Source organism: Cupressus sempervirens, chromosome 5 (assembly GCF_028749045.1).
Source record: "Cupressus sempervirens isolate cs-2001-9-10 chromosome 5, ASM2874904v1, whole genome shotgun sequence".
NCBI classification, from domain to species: domain Eukaryota; kingdom Viridiplantae; phylum Streptophyta; class Pinopsida; order Cupressales; family Cupressaceae; genus Cupressus; species Cupressus sempervirens.
Genome location: NC_143122.1, coordinates 180,152,410 through 180,169,069, shown reverse-complemented (window position 1 = coordinate 180,169,069; position 16,660 = coordinate 180,152,410). Strand labels below are relative to the sequence as shown.

General features: G+C 36.1%; 1 protein-coding gene across 3 annotated transcripts in view; it reads left to right on the top strand.

Moving 5' to 3' along the window:
- The first annotated feature begins 2,396 nt into the window (after positions 1 to 2,396).
- Positions 2,397 to 16,660, top strand: part of LOC149555004 (B3 domain-containing protein Os07g0679700-like) — a 93,287-nt gene continuing 79,023 nt past the window's right edge. For 2 of the 3 annotated variants that reach the window (XM_089829033.1, XM_089829032.1), the window contains exons 1-2: positions 2,397 to 3,069; positions 5,503 to 5,584. In XM_089829033.1, the coding sequence (XP_089685159.1) occupies positions 2,960 to 3,069; positions 5,503 to 5,584 (192 nt within the window). In that variant the 5' untranslated portion in view covers positions 2,397 to 2,959. The remainder of the gene's footprint in view (positions 3,070 to 5,502; positions 5,585 to 16,660) is intronic. The other variant, XM_089829034.1, reaches the window with a different exon arrangement.

Genomic DNA, 16,660 nt, shown 5'->3' with positions numbered 1-16,660 from the left:
TCATTCTATGGTGCACCTTGCAAGGGTCTCCTTTTGAAGTTCATTTAAGAGCCACCATTCATACTCTTTTAGATTCTTGCACATCATAAATAGGAAGCTATACAATACTTTCCAACTTTCCTAATCAATGGGTTCCCTTGGATGTAATGGTTTATATAAGCGTGTCACATTTTTGGCATACACCCAATTCTATCTTTTGTAATTACAAGCTATGAATGAGATATTATTTTCTCTACCTACACCTTCTCATGGTGCTTTCTTTGAATATGAACAATGCCATTTGTAAATGCCTTAGCTTGTTTGACAACACTAGTTTCATAATATTTGGCTTTCTATTATTGAGCCTAAGTTCACTTACGTTGCTCGATGTATTATTTTTTAAGACTTTCCTTTAGGCTCTCACATTTAACATACATGCACTCTTGACCCTCATCGCCGTTTTTTGTGGGAAACAAACTCTTTTATACACTTCTTTTGGTTTTGACATCATGCTCAAAATTTACAAAGTTGGATTCATGATTTCTTTTGCCCCTTTAGTCAAAGCTATTTTCCTTGCATATGGATCTCTTGGGGGATGTGACCTCACACTCCCTTCAAATTTACCCAAATTTGGCATGCTTTCAACTTTGTGAAGATCCTCTTTTCTCCGTAGAAAGATAAGAATGTTGTTTATTTTGACACAACTTTATAAAAAAATATGTTCCACTTTTCATTGAGGTGTGTATTTATAATTATGTGATCCTTTATCTTTAAGTACACACTAATAATGTGGAGTTGGAAATGACCCACCTCTAATAACTTCTTAAGCATTAGGGGATGCTCCTTGTATGGTTGCCAAAGTCCCTTAGGATAACTCCACTTCTCATGACCAGTCTCTGGCTCACAATAGCTGACATGGCTCAAGTTCCTCAACCCAACATTCTTAGACCCCATAATCTTAGGCTTCTTGTCACTAGTTCAGTAATGGGAGTGGTTTTGCCAAGAGACACTTTGCCTCTTTGCCGTAAGTGGGCTTTGCCTTCTAGTGGGGTTTGAAGGGTGTAAGCTCATCTACTAGTGGTGACAGTGGTTGGGTAATTTTCAACAGAGATGGTGGGTGACTCGACTCTTCCACATGACTCCTAGGGTTGGTGCTGACAAACTTGCTCACACAAGAAGGCAAAGAAAAAGAGAAGACTACTACTATTTAAAGGTAGTCTCTCCTTGGCGACACCTCTAATCTCATTGATAACATAGATCATTTGCTGTCATCTATTAATAAAGCTCTTATTACTTAAACAACTGCTACCTACTCATAAATGTATACTTAATCTCCTTACTTTACGTGTACTCTTAATAGATAACCTTTTATTCTCTTATTTTAAAAAAATAATATACATTACCTAATATTAAAAAAAGATACATTAAAAAATCAAAAGATAAACCTCCATCCTCCCCAAATTTCTTAAAATAGGCACCATCTCTCTATTAAACAACAAGGTATATATATATATATATATATATATATATATATATATATATATATATATATATATATATATATATAATGTTGCGTTTCACATGATACACATCGATTACATTCTCTTTTGGAAAAAAGCATCTAGCTACTATTTTTAAGCTAAGCACCTTCGGCTGATTAAATAAATTATTTGAAAATAGTAAAATATTCTACACACTATATTATAGTCATTGAAAAAAGAAAAAAAAACAGGCCGTAAGAAATAACCTCTCTATTAGGGGATTTTCAACCGCTATCTCTTTTAGGTGAGACGAAGATTCCGAAATCTTCATCTTACTATTTATAAAAAAGGAGAAGAAAAGAAGAGAAAGGCAGAACAGAGGACCACACGCACCTTAACAAAGAGAAGCACAATCCCGCTGTTCCCAAAAATATTCCCACATTCAGAGTAGGACCTCATCTTCTCATTCCAAGAATCTTATAAGTCTTTCACGAATTTAAGTTTCAGCTAAGCATGTAACACCACTCCACGTACTCACTTTATTTTAAGCTCCGGTAAACGACAGCTCAGACCGCCAACACGACGTAGGCGACATAAATACCAAGTTAACATCGAATATGTCGAACATATATACAATGTATATATATCGACGTGCTGCGCAAAAACACCCCACGAAGTTTGCATGAAACCGGCCATGGGTCCCACTCCACCGTTAATCTTAATCTAAATAACGACGATATGAATAACCAGCCTAGGATACCGAAACTCCAGGGAGGACGTTACGTAAAAAGCAAAAAGACGGACACGTGGCAGAAAATTGCAGGGGTGTAGAGAAGAAAGGGTATACGCATACGGAGGGAATCCATACGCTTGCATGTACATGTCTACGGACGGACCGTTTAGCGAAAGAAATACCCAAATGTGTCTTTTGATTTTGTGTTTGCTTGGCTTTTTCTCATGCAGCTGTGAGCGTGCATGGGTAAAGTTATAGAGATTTACTCCAAGATTTAGTGCCTGTTGAGCTAACAAAAATGGCGGAAAAACTGCCGAGAATGTGGAAAAACGCTCCAGTAGCTGATAAATTGGGAGTACTGAGGCTTCCCAACAGATAGACGGTGGAATTTTCGATCTCTAGTTGTGCTGGAACTGTGGCTAAAGAATGGTCGGCCGAGGATTCTTAGTGAGGCGTAGTGGAGAAGGCAACTGCGGGAGATGAATTTGTGTGCAGACAATGAAATTCTGTCATGTTGTTTAGGTCACGGCTTTGTGATGGATTGCTTTTGGTTTGTGTGAATTTCACGGAAACTTATTTGTGGTTTGGTTCTCCTTTGTGGATCGAACCGCTGACCTGTCAGGCGGAAATTGGCGTGAATTATACGTGGATTTGGAAAGAGGTGTTTGGATTTTTAGTTTTGGCGTGCCGTGGATCGAACCGGTGACCCCGAGCTGTGAAATTTGTGTTGTTTTTACGTGGATTGGGCTGAATTTTGGGGGAAGAGATGAATAAGATTTGCTGGAATGCAAAGTGCCGTGGAGCGGCGTCGGTTGTGTGGAGAACGGGGTGGCCTTTACGTTCCGGCGGCTTTGCCGATCTCTGCAATTCCTGCGGGTATGGACTTATTTTTTAAACAAATGTAGTTTTTTGTTTGCTTTTTGTCGTATGTTTTACGTCGTTTTTTGGAATGTTTTGATGACCTAGATAGAATTGAGGACGCTGATCAGTTTTCTTCGATGTTATTTCGATGCATTTTTGTGACGTGGTTAAATTGCCAGAGTCGTAAAATTAAGAAGTAAACGTTTTGTGTGAGCGTGGTTTTTACTCGGAGCTCAGGGTTTCGAGTTTGATTTCACTTTCTTTCTTTGCGTCTTTACCGGAAAAGATTTGTAACCAAGTATAAACTTACTTGTCAAATTTTTCTGAGGTTGTTTCAATGGGTTTTTTATACCGTGCTTAGTTTGCCGCCGTCGTCAAGAAGGCAAATTTTTTCTCCTGAGTGTGAGTTTTTATAAAACGATATCCTGTCAGGGTTTCGGTTTGCATATTGTCTTATCGCAAAGTGGCAGTTCTGACTTTTTTTTTAATCCTTTCAGTTTTTATAGTTACAATTTGATTTGTAGTATGGCGACATGTTTTACAATTCTGCGTGTTCGCTGGTAATTGATGGGTAGTTTCGCGTGGACATTTTTCTTGGAAATAATGCTATAAGACGCTTGCTGCCGAGCGCGAATCTTCATCCTTTTCTGGCCTTTTTTTTTCAGGATTTTGGTTTGGTTTTCGTTACTTTCTAAAGCAGTTTTGCTTTCGATTTGTTTTTAATTTTTTGGAGTTACAGTTTCTTGTTTCGCTTTATATACGTCGGTAATTTATTTAGTGTTCTACATGTATACTGGTTTTAGTTTGAGTATAAAGTTCCATGGAAACTTTGTAACTTGGAAAGCGTTTTCGTTTTATCAAGCTGGTCAGTTTTCTTTCGGGAAATTTTGTCCATCTCATTGTGAGTTGACTTTTGTCAGTTTTCTTTCGGGAAATTTTGTCCATCTAGTTGTGAGTTGAATTTGATCGAGTCACTCTCATTGCGAATGAAACCGCTTTTTAATATTAAATTACATTCTTTGGGGCACTTTTGGACAATTTATAGTTTTTGTCTGCACTATGGTAATGAAATTACAGTTTTGTGTTTACGCTGTTCTTTATCCAGAAATTTGTGTGCATATATTTTGTAGAAATATCATAAGCTCAAAAGAATTTACTGATTCTGACAAGATTGTTTACAATCAATTTAGACGTGTTTTTTAGTGTCGTAAGTTTGCCGCTGTTGTGCAATTTTCTTACAGAGTATTTCCGTGCTTTATAATTTTCTATTACAGTATGGTGCTATTCTGACATTAGAGACTTTATAATTAATATTTTTGTTCTGTATAGAATAGTAATTATTGTCTACCGTGAGACTTTTTGCAAGAGAAGTCCACGTCTAGATTGTTGATTTCCTGTTGTGGTTTTTAAAAGTTAAATTTCCTCTGAAAATTTATAAGCTAGCCCTGTTTTTCTTTCCATTTTTAAATAGTGAGAATTTGTAAATTGGTGGCGTACTATGCTTTCATGGGTTATTTGTTGAGGAGAATCCACCTTTACACTACTGCCCTTTGATCAATTTTTGTTTCCTAATTGATTTATTTAATGTGGCAGTCCTGTTTTTGCTATTATTTTAGATGTTATATTTATAGTTGTGTGTTCAATTTGATAACCCGTTATCCTTTTGTTATTCGAGAGGAAAACTGACACTTCGTTTGAGCATTTAAGTTAATATCATACATGAAATAAAGAATTTGTGTAGGCAATCCATATATCCTATTCAGATTGCTTTTGGCTTTTGTATTTCACGTTTTCCATTTCTGCATAAAAGGATAACATGCTGGGATCTCACAGCTTAGTTGCTTTTCTCATTCAGTTACAAAGACCTTTTGTTTGGGCAAGTTATTAGCCGTGTCAATTTACCCATTTTTTACTAGAGGATGTTTAAAGTTTCAACGGGGCATTTCATTTGTTTGTGGAATTTTTGTGGTTGTATTTGCTCGAACTCCTAAGTCAGAATGGTTTAGTACTTTGGTCCATTGTTTTGGTTTGTATTTTTTTCAGGCTTGTATTGGATGATAACAAAGTCGAAATAAGGTTTCTGATGTTCCTTGGTAGCTTGTGTGGGTGTCTTCTATTATTAGTGATATTGCAAGTTTCTGTGTTGTCCCCAAATTCCTAGGATTATTGCATCTGCCATATGTGTGTGTTATGTATTTATTGTGACTTGGTAATCTGTTTAGAATTGCAAAACATGAATTTGCATTTTTGTCATATTTAATGTTGAAATTTGGATTCTCAAATTAAATATGGATTCTTGAATTCCACAGTCAAATCATAGGGAAATAACTAGTGCACTATATCTATTAGCTAATTGATAGCTTTGATAATCTATTTATACACTTACTATATCTATTAGCTAATTGATAGCTTTGATTATCTATTTATACACTTACTTTTCGACCACAGGTTAGCATATGATCAACTGAAGTTCTGTGAGATATTTCATGCAGATGAAGATGGTTGGAAGAACTGCAATGCTTGTAAAAAGGTTAGAAGTCATTCATATGCAACATTTTTTTTAATGAAGGAATTTTTTTTATTGAAATACAGAAAAATGGACAAGGCTGATTGTGATATTGGGAGCAAAACTCTTTAGAGCACCATTAAAATATAATTGGGAAGGAGAACATAACAAACTGACAATGGCCTGCTCTTAGTTTCTGACCCTTCTATTACGAACTAAATCTTGACAACTAAGGAACCATTCTTTATGAAACTTTGTTAACTTCATGCAACTGAAAATGGTCTAATGCTTTTATTCATTTGGTACAGAGATACTATGTTTGCCCTTCTCAAAATATCGCCTATAGATATCTCTAGGAGTAGTCTGTATAGGTCTTCTTGGACTATTATAGTTTACTGCAAATCATCTAAGGCACCTTGAACATTGGGCTTGATGTTTTCCATTTGGAAAATGTTCTCTTCTTTCACTAGTGTGGTCAATCAATTCTTCACCATTAGCTTCTGACATCCACACCCTGATCTGCTCTTGCTCTTTCTCCAGGAATTTAATTTTGTCAAAAAATTCCTTTCATGCTGATTTCTAAATTATCAATTTTATTTTCCCTCTTTCCCTTGTTATAGGCATACTTAACTTTTTTATGGTCAAGATCTTATTGTCTGACTCTGCCTTCTCCATTTTTCATGCAGATCCTTCTTTTTGGCACTTGTATTGGGGTTTATTGTACACAGTCGGTAGCAATATCCTACAAAATATCAATCCTGTGTCCATATTTTTGAATTCCAGTTCTTTCAGATCTTTGAGGAAGGCCTGCTTCTCCCATCCGAGCTTAATTTCCTTCTTATTTATAACTTTACTGTGATTGCACTCTCCAAAAGCATTATCCTTCTTTTTGTCAGCACTTTGAATTATAACTTCTGAAGGAAATGCAACCACTTATTCAAAATACAAAGTTGATGGTGATAAGTTAGCAACTTACTTCTTTCCTTGGGTAAATTTGACCCTGCATTATTCACATTAGGTCCCCCACTTTCCATGTTCTGCGTTCTCATTACAACTAGGTTTATCATTGCCTTCGTCTTTGCATATAACTAGTTGCAAGCTTCATCAATTCAAGCTTTAATAAAATCAGAGATATTGTGATGCTTCTTTTTTTTGTCATTGCCTCTATGAATAACAACAAAAAGGAGCAATAAAAAATGAAAAAATGGGAAATGCAGTCAGTTGACTGTTGGGAATATAAATTCCATTCCCTGACACTTCACAGCTCCAACCATTCATGTACACACTCACAATTGATGCTCCCCATAATATCCAAGAAATCAACTTTGAAAGTGCACGGGTGCATCTCCAACCAGAAACAGTTACACTTAAACAAAGTCATGGAACTTAGGAACTAGATGCAAAGAGAAGCATTTCAAGTGTCTGCAATTATCTCTGCCACTTTTGTAGTCTTGTCCATTTTTAACAGTCTTCTTGAATGGTGCCCAACAGGTCAACATCTCACCTCTCCAAACCAGCATAGTTATCTGATCCAGATCGGAACCTTATTGTTTCTTCGTTCTAGTTTTGCTAATGACTTTTTAAGATTCCATGAATGTCTGAATCTTTCATCATAGGTCCAGAAGGAAATAGAAGTAGAAAACAATAGTCATTTCACCCTAACAACCTATTATTAATCTACACAAGACGCCACAAGACGCCCACCTTAGAGTTGAGAAGTCAATGTCATGCACCCCATGTTGGCCACAAAGATCTTATTTAATTTTAAAATCGTCACATAAAAAAGAAAGAGCTAGTAAATGAAATCAAGGACCCTCCTTATGCCATATTGTAATTGCCATAAAACCCGTTCAATTAAATCTTTTCTTGCATGTAATTTTTTTATAAAACCTCGTTAATTCCCCTTGAATCTGTTGTGTCTTGGTAAACTATTTTAGAAAACAATCAAGAATTACCATACAACTCATGACTCCCACTAAAAGCCCTTTAATTTTAGGAGATTGGATACAAGTGTTATGAATTTTGATTGGAAACCTTCATGTTGAAGTTGCCAATCTTCATTTACGAATCTAAAGATTTATTGTATAGAATCATAACTTAAATTATATGCCTTAAGTCCAACCTAAAACCCTATTCACCTTTACCATTTAAAAATTAACCTTCGAGACTTGCACTTCCTTTTTATTCATTTATCAATCAGCTGGTTTGGAAATAATACATTAAAGTATTGCTATCTAAGATATTATTTTAATTTTGTGAGGCAAATGCTTTGCTTCCTTTAGTTTATACAATGATACCATTGTCATGCCATTTTGGGTGTATTTATAGCCCATATGCTATAGGAGAGAGTAGTTGGAAAGCTCTCCCAAATGTGATTGCCTTGGTTTCAAAGTTCTAGATAACACAACACTAACTATAGAGCCTTGAATTTTTAAGGGACAAAGCCATGCCTTTGTTAGGGTGATACATTTTGAACATTCTACATTTTTGGGTATAGTGTAAGAGACAAAGTATTGCCTTAGAGATCCACTTTCCTCACTATCTCCTCGACTCATTAGTAATGATTTGGCAAAGTCATTGTGCTCCAAATGCTAGATCCTTTGGGAAGGAAACTGGTGGTATAGATCCTATTCAAGTCCTCACTACCTACATGCTTCTTGTGAATCATGTCTTCTGTTGTGTGTCTTCTATCTTGGGGCAGCAAGATACATCTTGGGTATGAAAATTAGTAGAGATAGGTCTAACAAGAAAACTTTGGTTGAGTCAGAGTATGTGAACTCTGTGTTGGATAGGTTCAGCATGGCAAATTGTAGACCATTGTGTGTTCCTGTTTCTATGGGAACAAAGTTATTTGTAGATGATTGTCCAAAATCTCCTAGTGAGGTGGAGGACATGAGTAGAGTACCTTATGCTAGTGCAGTTGGCAATCTTATGTATGCTATGGTCTGTAATAGACCAGACATTGCCCAAGCAGTGGGAGTTTTGAGCCGGCTTATGGCTAATCCTGGACAGGTACATTGGGATTCAGTTAAGAAAGTATTCAGATATTTGAGGGGTACATCAAATTACTCCATTTGTTATCATGGTAGCTCTTCTAGAGCTCCACATTCAGTTTGTATTCTTGGGTTTGTGGATTTAGATTGGGCAGGTGATATTGATAGCAAGAGATCCACTAGTGCTTATGTGTTCACTATGTTTGGTGGTGCCATTAGTTGGATGAGTAAATGACAACTTGTGGTTGCTTTGTCCATTGTAGAAGTTGAGTACATGGCTGCTACTCATGCTTGTAAGGAAGCCATTTGGCTTAGGAGATTGTGTTCTGATGTTGGTGTTGATGTAGGATAGATTACTATTTGTTGCGATAGTCAGAGTGCTATTTGCCTTGTAAAGAATCCAACTTTCCATGCCAAAACGAAGCACATTGATGTGCAGTTTCACTTTGGGAGAGATATGGTGGAAGATGTAAAGGTAAATTTGGAGAAGGTAGATACTATAAAGAATGTTGCAGATGCATTGACGAAACCAGTGGGCACAAAGAAGTTCAGATGGTGTTTGGAGTCTATGGGCCTTTTCGCCTATAGCAGTTAGTTCCTGTTATGTTCATGTTGCTCTTACAAGGTGTTCGACAATTGGGAGAATGTTAGGAATAAGGTGTCTCAACCTTGAATAGTTCCTATTCTTATTATTTGTTTTGTAATTGTATTTTTTGCAAATAATGTAATTAAGTGTGAGTGTACATGTCTAGTTGGCTTGTTGATGTGTCACTCTACTTGTATACGTCTGTATTTTGAATCGTGTGTAAGATCATGGCTGAAATGGTTATGACGGATTCCTATGATGCGTAAGAGTTATCTCTAGAAGATTCAATGATGGGTGAAGATGTGAAGACATGTGGCAATTGATCATTGAGTACTGTACACTCGAGTCTCCAACTCACGCGTATGATATAAGCATTTTTTAGGGTTGCAGATAGGAGAGAGAGAGTGTATTATTGGTATGGTATGTTGCTATTGGATTGGTCTTCTGTGTCCTAAAAGAAATGCAGGTTTTGGAGTGGTGGGGTTGTTTTACCAAAAGGTTTTTCCCCACCGGCATATCTTTGTGTTTATGTGTTTTCTTTCTCTATCTGTTTTCTGTGTCCATAGTTGACTGCAATATTATTGTTTACATAATATTGAATCTGAAATTGTAAGGATTTAATAGGAATTTGCACAATACTTTCCTTAAGGGATTAGCATAGGAAATTGTTTCCACACCTGAGTTTCCTTACAGTCTACAACTAACCTTTGTGTTAACCCCATTTCACTATTTTGCAAGGTTCCCTTTTTGTCCCTTGTGTAATAGCAAAACCAATCAAGGTTTTTCCATTGGATTGGTTTTTCCATTGGTTTCCTTCTATTTGATCAACGAGTTTTGTGGGCCCTTGCTAGTACCACATTTTATCAAGTCTTATGTCGTGCATCTTTTCAATGATTAACAACCCAGGTTTCTTTTGTGTTTTTGCAATAGCTTGTTGGGGCCACTTGCGAAATGGTGACGCTCAACAGGTCAACATTACAAGTGGGTTAACACTTCATATTATCCCATCCTGACAGTAGCATGATTTGATTGTTTGTGGCCATAGCTTGCTTCCAGAGCTAGTTATTTAATGCGAAGCAACTTCTTTGGCTTTGTAATCATGAAGCCAGTGCATCCCCATGTCTCCTTATGATCTGCAAGGATTTTCTTCTATTAGATATTGCTGGATGCATGCTTTTTGGCTTTTCTTGTCACTTCCATGAGCAAATTGATTCAAGATCAGATTTTATTCTGACATTTATTAATTTTTGCCCTCTATAAGTTAAGTCCAGCATGGTTGAAGTTTGAACTTCAAGTTGTATTTTGAGTTATGTTTGAACTTTATAAAGGCAAATTTCGTAAATAATTTCTGGGTTCCTTGTTTCACTTGCAATAACATTATGCTTTGCAACTCCCTTTTTTTCCTTGCAGTAATAAAATTCCTTGTTTTCCTAATCTTACCAATATGATATATTGTGCATTTTCTTGCCTTGTATGGATTGTTTCTTCTCTATTTTCCTATTTCATGTGTCCTATTAGCTATGCTTTTAGTTGTTGTATTGTGAAATTTATTTTCCTTGCAACATCTAGTAAGCTATAACCTACATATGAGCCTTGGGATGATAGGATAGAGTTAAGATCTGTGTATTTAGGTGTTTTATTAATGTTTTGTGCAGCAATAGGCAGAGAGTGTAACTATATTCAATTTGGTGCATTGCCCCTCTTTCCCTTTCAGCATTTACTTTCCATGCATTCCATCTCCCTTTTCCTCAAAAGTTGTAGTTAGGTGCATCCCGATTGTAAGAAAGTCGACCTTCTTTCTAGATTCAACCTTAGAGGGTAAGTCCCACACTTGGAGGTTGTTTCCATGTTACACATGGTTGCCCAAGGATAACACTTCAGGCATGAGTGGAAACTTTTGTGTCAACACTTACCTCTCCAAAATCAGTAACATAGCGAGAATCCCTATTCCTTCACAAATGGACAAAACGGGTTAAAAAGGAAGCCAAAAAGTACACTTTTTGAGGCATCTTCCACAAGAATGGTATATACTTCAAGTATTTCTATTGCATGAAGACAAATAGGTGGTGATATAATTTTATCAGCTTAGACAACTAAGAATTCTTCTATTCTTTTAGTCCTTAGCACATGCTTCACTTTTGGAATCCATTACCACTCCCATTGGATTATCAACTTCATATTTATATCCAAAGAAAAGTTCGTGATAAAAAGCCTTGCTCTCTATATTCATACCAATTCAAATTTCACATTACATTGGTTTAATAGTCCTTGTTTGTGAGATTCACACTAATCAATGTTAGGCCTACTAGTCCCACTTACAACATTGAAGACATTATATGATTTTGTGGTTTAGATGTCCATTTGTAGCTAAGATCATTTTTCTAAGCAGCCACTTGCATAAGAAGACCTTGAATCCATCCATTACAACCATTAATCAAAAAATTTGAGTGTCGTAATTAAAACATGGAGTTTCATCTCAAGTATCATTGAGTAGGCTAGGTAGTCATAGAAATCAGAACTTTTTCACGATTGAAACTTTCCAAGGCCATTTAAGGTTTGCTATTTTTAATTCATTTGGAACTAAGAAGATCTTACTAACAAAAGCACTTTTGTGTTTAGACATGGTGGAGAAAGTTTTGGAGTTGCACAATTTCACAAAGTTAATAGAGAAAGCATTTGATTTTGGATGTCATACTGTATTATCACTACTAATCTCCCATATGTTAAATTGGCAATCCTTCTTTTTCAATGTATAAACCATGCTTTTAATGTAAAAGAAACACAACTATTTCTTGGTATCTCGATTTGAACGTGTTTTTTCACCTTATATTTTTGTGTGTTGTGACTTAGTACACTTCTGTCATTGTTGTTGCATATAAAAAAATGCTTTATCTTATAACTCATTAAATAAGTTCTTGAATGTAGTTTCTAGCTTTTTTTGTTCAACCCCCTCATAATTTGAAATAAATTTATGAAATCAAAGTTTGTGAATCTTGTAACTCTATTAGTAAAGTTTTAGTAAGCCATTTTCTTTAGCTTTTCCTTTTTCCTTTTTGTACTTTTAGGTTGAAAGTACTCAAAAAATCTAAAAAACCACCATCATGCAAAGGAGTTGCACCTCTCAAACGTAGAGGAAAGTTGTTAGTAGACTAACAACTTATCTTGTAATTGGAACATTTGTCACAACCCGTTTGGCGATTTTAGGGAATGTAACTCTTCTCTAATACAGAAGCTGAATTGACATTAGAGCTACGAAATATGTTCGTCAACAAATGAAGTGCGATGTTGTGGAGTTCCTCCAACATGTTACACAAGGAACCTTCAGTGCAGCTTTCTGATTTTCCACAATTAGAACACTAAGGGTGGATGCAAGATCCTCTGATTTTTGAGAGGTGTTAAGGATTGGAGCTACAAGAATGAAAAGGTGTGTACTCGGGATTCTCGATTCTTAGTTTTGTATGAGCTAAAAGATGCCATCACCTAGATTACATTGAGATTAAAGAAAGTGCACCCTAAGGTGCCTGATCTGACTTGATGTGAGTTGGTGCCATAAGAAGAAAGTACAAGAGCAAAGTGCAATTTGGCCAAGAACATCGAATTGTTTCTCTTAGTCCAATTCTTTGAAAGATTTGGATCCAGGTCTGAACTAGACCTTATGTGCCAAATAGAGGAGTGAGGAATACTTTGAATTTTAGCAACATAAGATATTGGTATGTGGCACTGATATAAGATGACCATGTTTTTTTAATGATTGTAGGGAATTGTTGGATCTTGAGCTTCTATAGAAGTTGCAAGTGGTAGGAAAGTTGGTCATGTTGCAAAGCTCAGAGATGAGCTCCACACAAGTGTGCAAAGGTTTTTTATTGGACCCTTAAGTTGGCAAACTTGACCTTGAATCGGTTATTGAGCTCCAAGTCAAGCTTCATAACTTGGTAAATGGTTTTCTATGCAATGTAACATAAATTTTGAGTCTGACGTTAGGCTTTAGGTAGAGCTCCACGCTATTGCACAATGTTACATGTTCAACCCACAAATTGACAAAGTGGATATCGAGCTAGCAAGGATGCAAATTTTTGGAGGTTTAATTGAGGGTGGTAGGTTGACACACGAAGTGCATGAGGATACCCTTTTCCTGACGGAGGAACACATGGACTCAAAAGGGAACATTAGTGACAAGAGCTTGTTGGGAGCTCAAGTTGCATTTATGCAGTCCATAAGCATTCAAATTGGTGTGGCCAAACCAGACTAAGCCCTTGTTCGATTAAGTCGTATTATTGGTCAGAGGAGTGTATCAATAAAAGTGGAAGTGAATAGTACAGGGTGGAGCACAAGTCTAGAATTGACCTTGTTTTCTATTGAGATGACAAACTAGGAAGTAGACTACTTAAAAACGAGCTTAGCTCAAGTGCAAAGTTGGTTTCTTGTACCACGAGTTCTGGGTCAGTGGATCTACTTAGAAAGATAAGTCATAAAGGAATAATGACAAATGGAGCTAGTCATTTGGAAACAATGCATGGCCCCTTAGAGTGCACTTGAGGTGCAATTACATTGCGATTACATTGTGAGCTAGTCGTAGTGCGAGATCCTCGGATCCCCCCAGGCCGAGTGAGCCATGCAATAGTGCATGTTGAACTTTTTCGTAGCTTGAAACTTTGAACTAATGGAGTTATCACAAAAAGATAAGTTTAAGCTTGCAATCGAAAGTGGTGCATGGATTCTTAATCTAAGGACTTTTAAGTAATTAGTCTAGTAAAGGAGCATTGGACACAAGTTAGAGTGAGTATCTTGTGAAGCATATTAGTTGAGTGAAAAGTGGAGTGGGACTTCTTGTAACAACCACTTTTCCCGGGTCTTAAATAACAACTAGCATATCAAAGAAATATAGATATTACTTCATATTCATAGGAAGATAGTTATATCAATTATGTTAATGTGAATGAGATTAATAGTTACAATTAGTTAAACGGAAATTTCATAACTAACAATTGAAGACACCATCAATGAATATAATAAGGAATTTAAAATCTTCGTACCATATTATTCAAAACCGAAATCTGTCTAGCGATGCTTTTGCAAAACCCAGGTTAATCCATAAATACCACTTAGGAATAATTAACTATACCACTTTATCGAAATGACAATTACCATCACATACCATTATATCATTTATGGCATCAAATACTAGTATCATTTAGGGCGTCAAATACCATTGTATCATTTAGGGCGTCAAATACTATTGTATCATTTGGGGCATCAAATACCACTGTATCATCCCTTTTCCTTCCATTGCTAAGTATGGCAATAACATTCAGTGAGAAAATACACTCATATTTATTATTCACATAAATGAAAGATTGAAATAACAATCCATTAGATAAACCTATCTCTTGCATATAGATATATTCCATGTTTAGTTGGACGATCAAACGATCTAATTGGCTACCAATTACATTGACGAGAAAAGTTGCTTTAATTAAAGGAAATAACTGAATCGATGATATAAATCAATCCATCACATCTTCTACTTGTATAAACATCATAAAAGTAAAATACCTACTACCAACAAATGTTTGAATGCATAACTAATCTTTGTCTGGTGCATGTCTTGACGTCTTATGGAGAGGGAAACATTGTCAAGGGCTTAACCACCCAACCACGAACCTTACTTATCCCCATGCAATCTCCAACGAGAAAGGTCCTCCCTACCTAGAAATAGATGTGGAAAACCTTGTCCATCCACTGAGCATCTTGGTACTAGAGTATTAATCCCTCCACTTGACTAGGCACCAAGATCTAAACTTTGGTCTACCATGAGCTGACTTGGTATAAACAATTTTATCATTTTATTACTTTCATATATTGACATATGTTTGTTCTTGCAGGGTTTTCTTCTCCTCCCCACCCATCAATGCTTGATCCTTCTGGCCTTGGGTGTATCCTAGGAGATTTCAGACCATGTAAAATGGAAGTATCATTTTAGTAATTCAGATTTGTTTCCATTCGACTGATCTTGTCTTAGAGGTATATGGTCAATACCTCTATACAAATTAGATCAATGCCTCATGTAAAGTAATATACATCAATGCTTGCCTCAATTAATAGTACACAAAATATGGCATTAGCAAAGTGATCGCTTATCATTCAAAGCAATGACAATTTATAATTGCGGGTCTGTATTATTAGTAACACTTGATATGCGGGGTAAACAAAGATATTCAGAAATTTCTAATAATTTCTTTAACATTATGTGGCTTATTTATGACATTTTTGCTTCGTTCATGATCAAGGATGGATAATGTTAATGCAACAACTAATTTACATCATTGATTCTTCAGCACTTGAGAACAGAGAAAATATGACAATAAATCATAAGTAACAATTGCATGACCTATAACTGTATTAGTGCTCTGTCTAGCTCGGCTTGCGAATAATGGGTTGCAATGCGATGATTGTTATTTGGCCTACTGGCAACATCGTTGATATGATTCTACGCCTTTGATATCCATTATAATAAGCAAGAATTTGCGATAGTCTATTCTAACGAAGATTACATTTGGCTTGAGGTTGTGAGAAATAGTGCTTGCAAGAAAATATGAGCTCAGAACAACTGCAAGAAGAGAAGGGTCGACCCCAAGCAGCGGGGGAGTAATAAATAAATCACTCGCACCTTATCTCCCTTACAAGAAGAGGGTGGCGATGGAGGAGTATCAATGTACACAAAAAGTCATCGGCACAAATATTAAAATGGCCATCTCAAACTATATGGCTTGATAGAAAAATATAGAAATATGAAAGGTGGCCACACATGAGATAATATTAAACCAATAGCCAAGGTGAAAGAAATAATGATATTGTCTTAGTATATAACATCACGGAATCTATAGATACCTATATATATGTATGCATATATGTGTACATGTGTAAACCCCAACCATATATTTCTTACGTATACACCAAATATCAAGTATGCATATACATCCTTATATATATAAAATTGGTTTACGTATGTACACACATACATGTATAGATATGTAGGTATCATGATGTCGATATGATAAGACATGTCTATACATCAAGAGGCTCCAACCAAAAACACAATCACAAAGGTACAAACTTGCTCACATTTCAATTCATGCTTAGTGATCTCTTTTACTATTAAATGATATGTAATTTAACAAGTTAGCTCATGGTCATCCAACGTACACTCTTGCTTACCTAGTCGTTTACCCTTAGCCATGGTGGTTCAGGGCTCGTACCTATTTGCCCAGTGATGGTGGTGCCCCCCATGCCCAATTCCTTTCTAACAATGCTTCCCCTCTTTGCCATGCTCCTACAAGAGAATTCTTCACGATTATATCAAGTATGCGTATACATCCTTATATATATAAGATTGGTTTACGTATGTACACATATACATGTATAGATATGTAGGTATCATGATGTCGATATGATAAGACATGTTTATAAATCAAGAGGCTCCAACCAACACATAATTACAAAGGTACAAAATTGCTCACATTT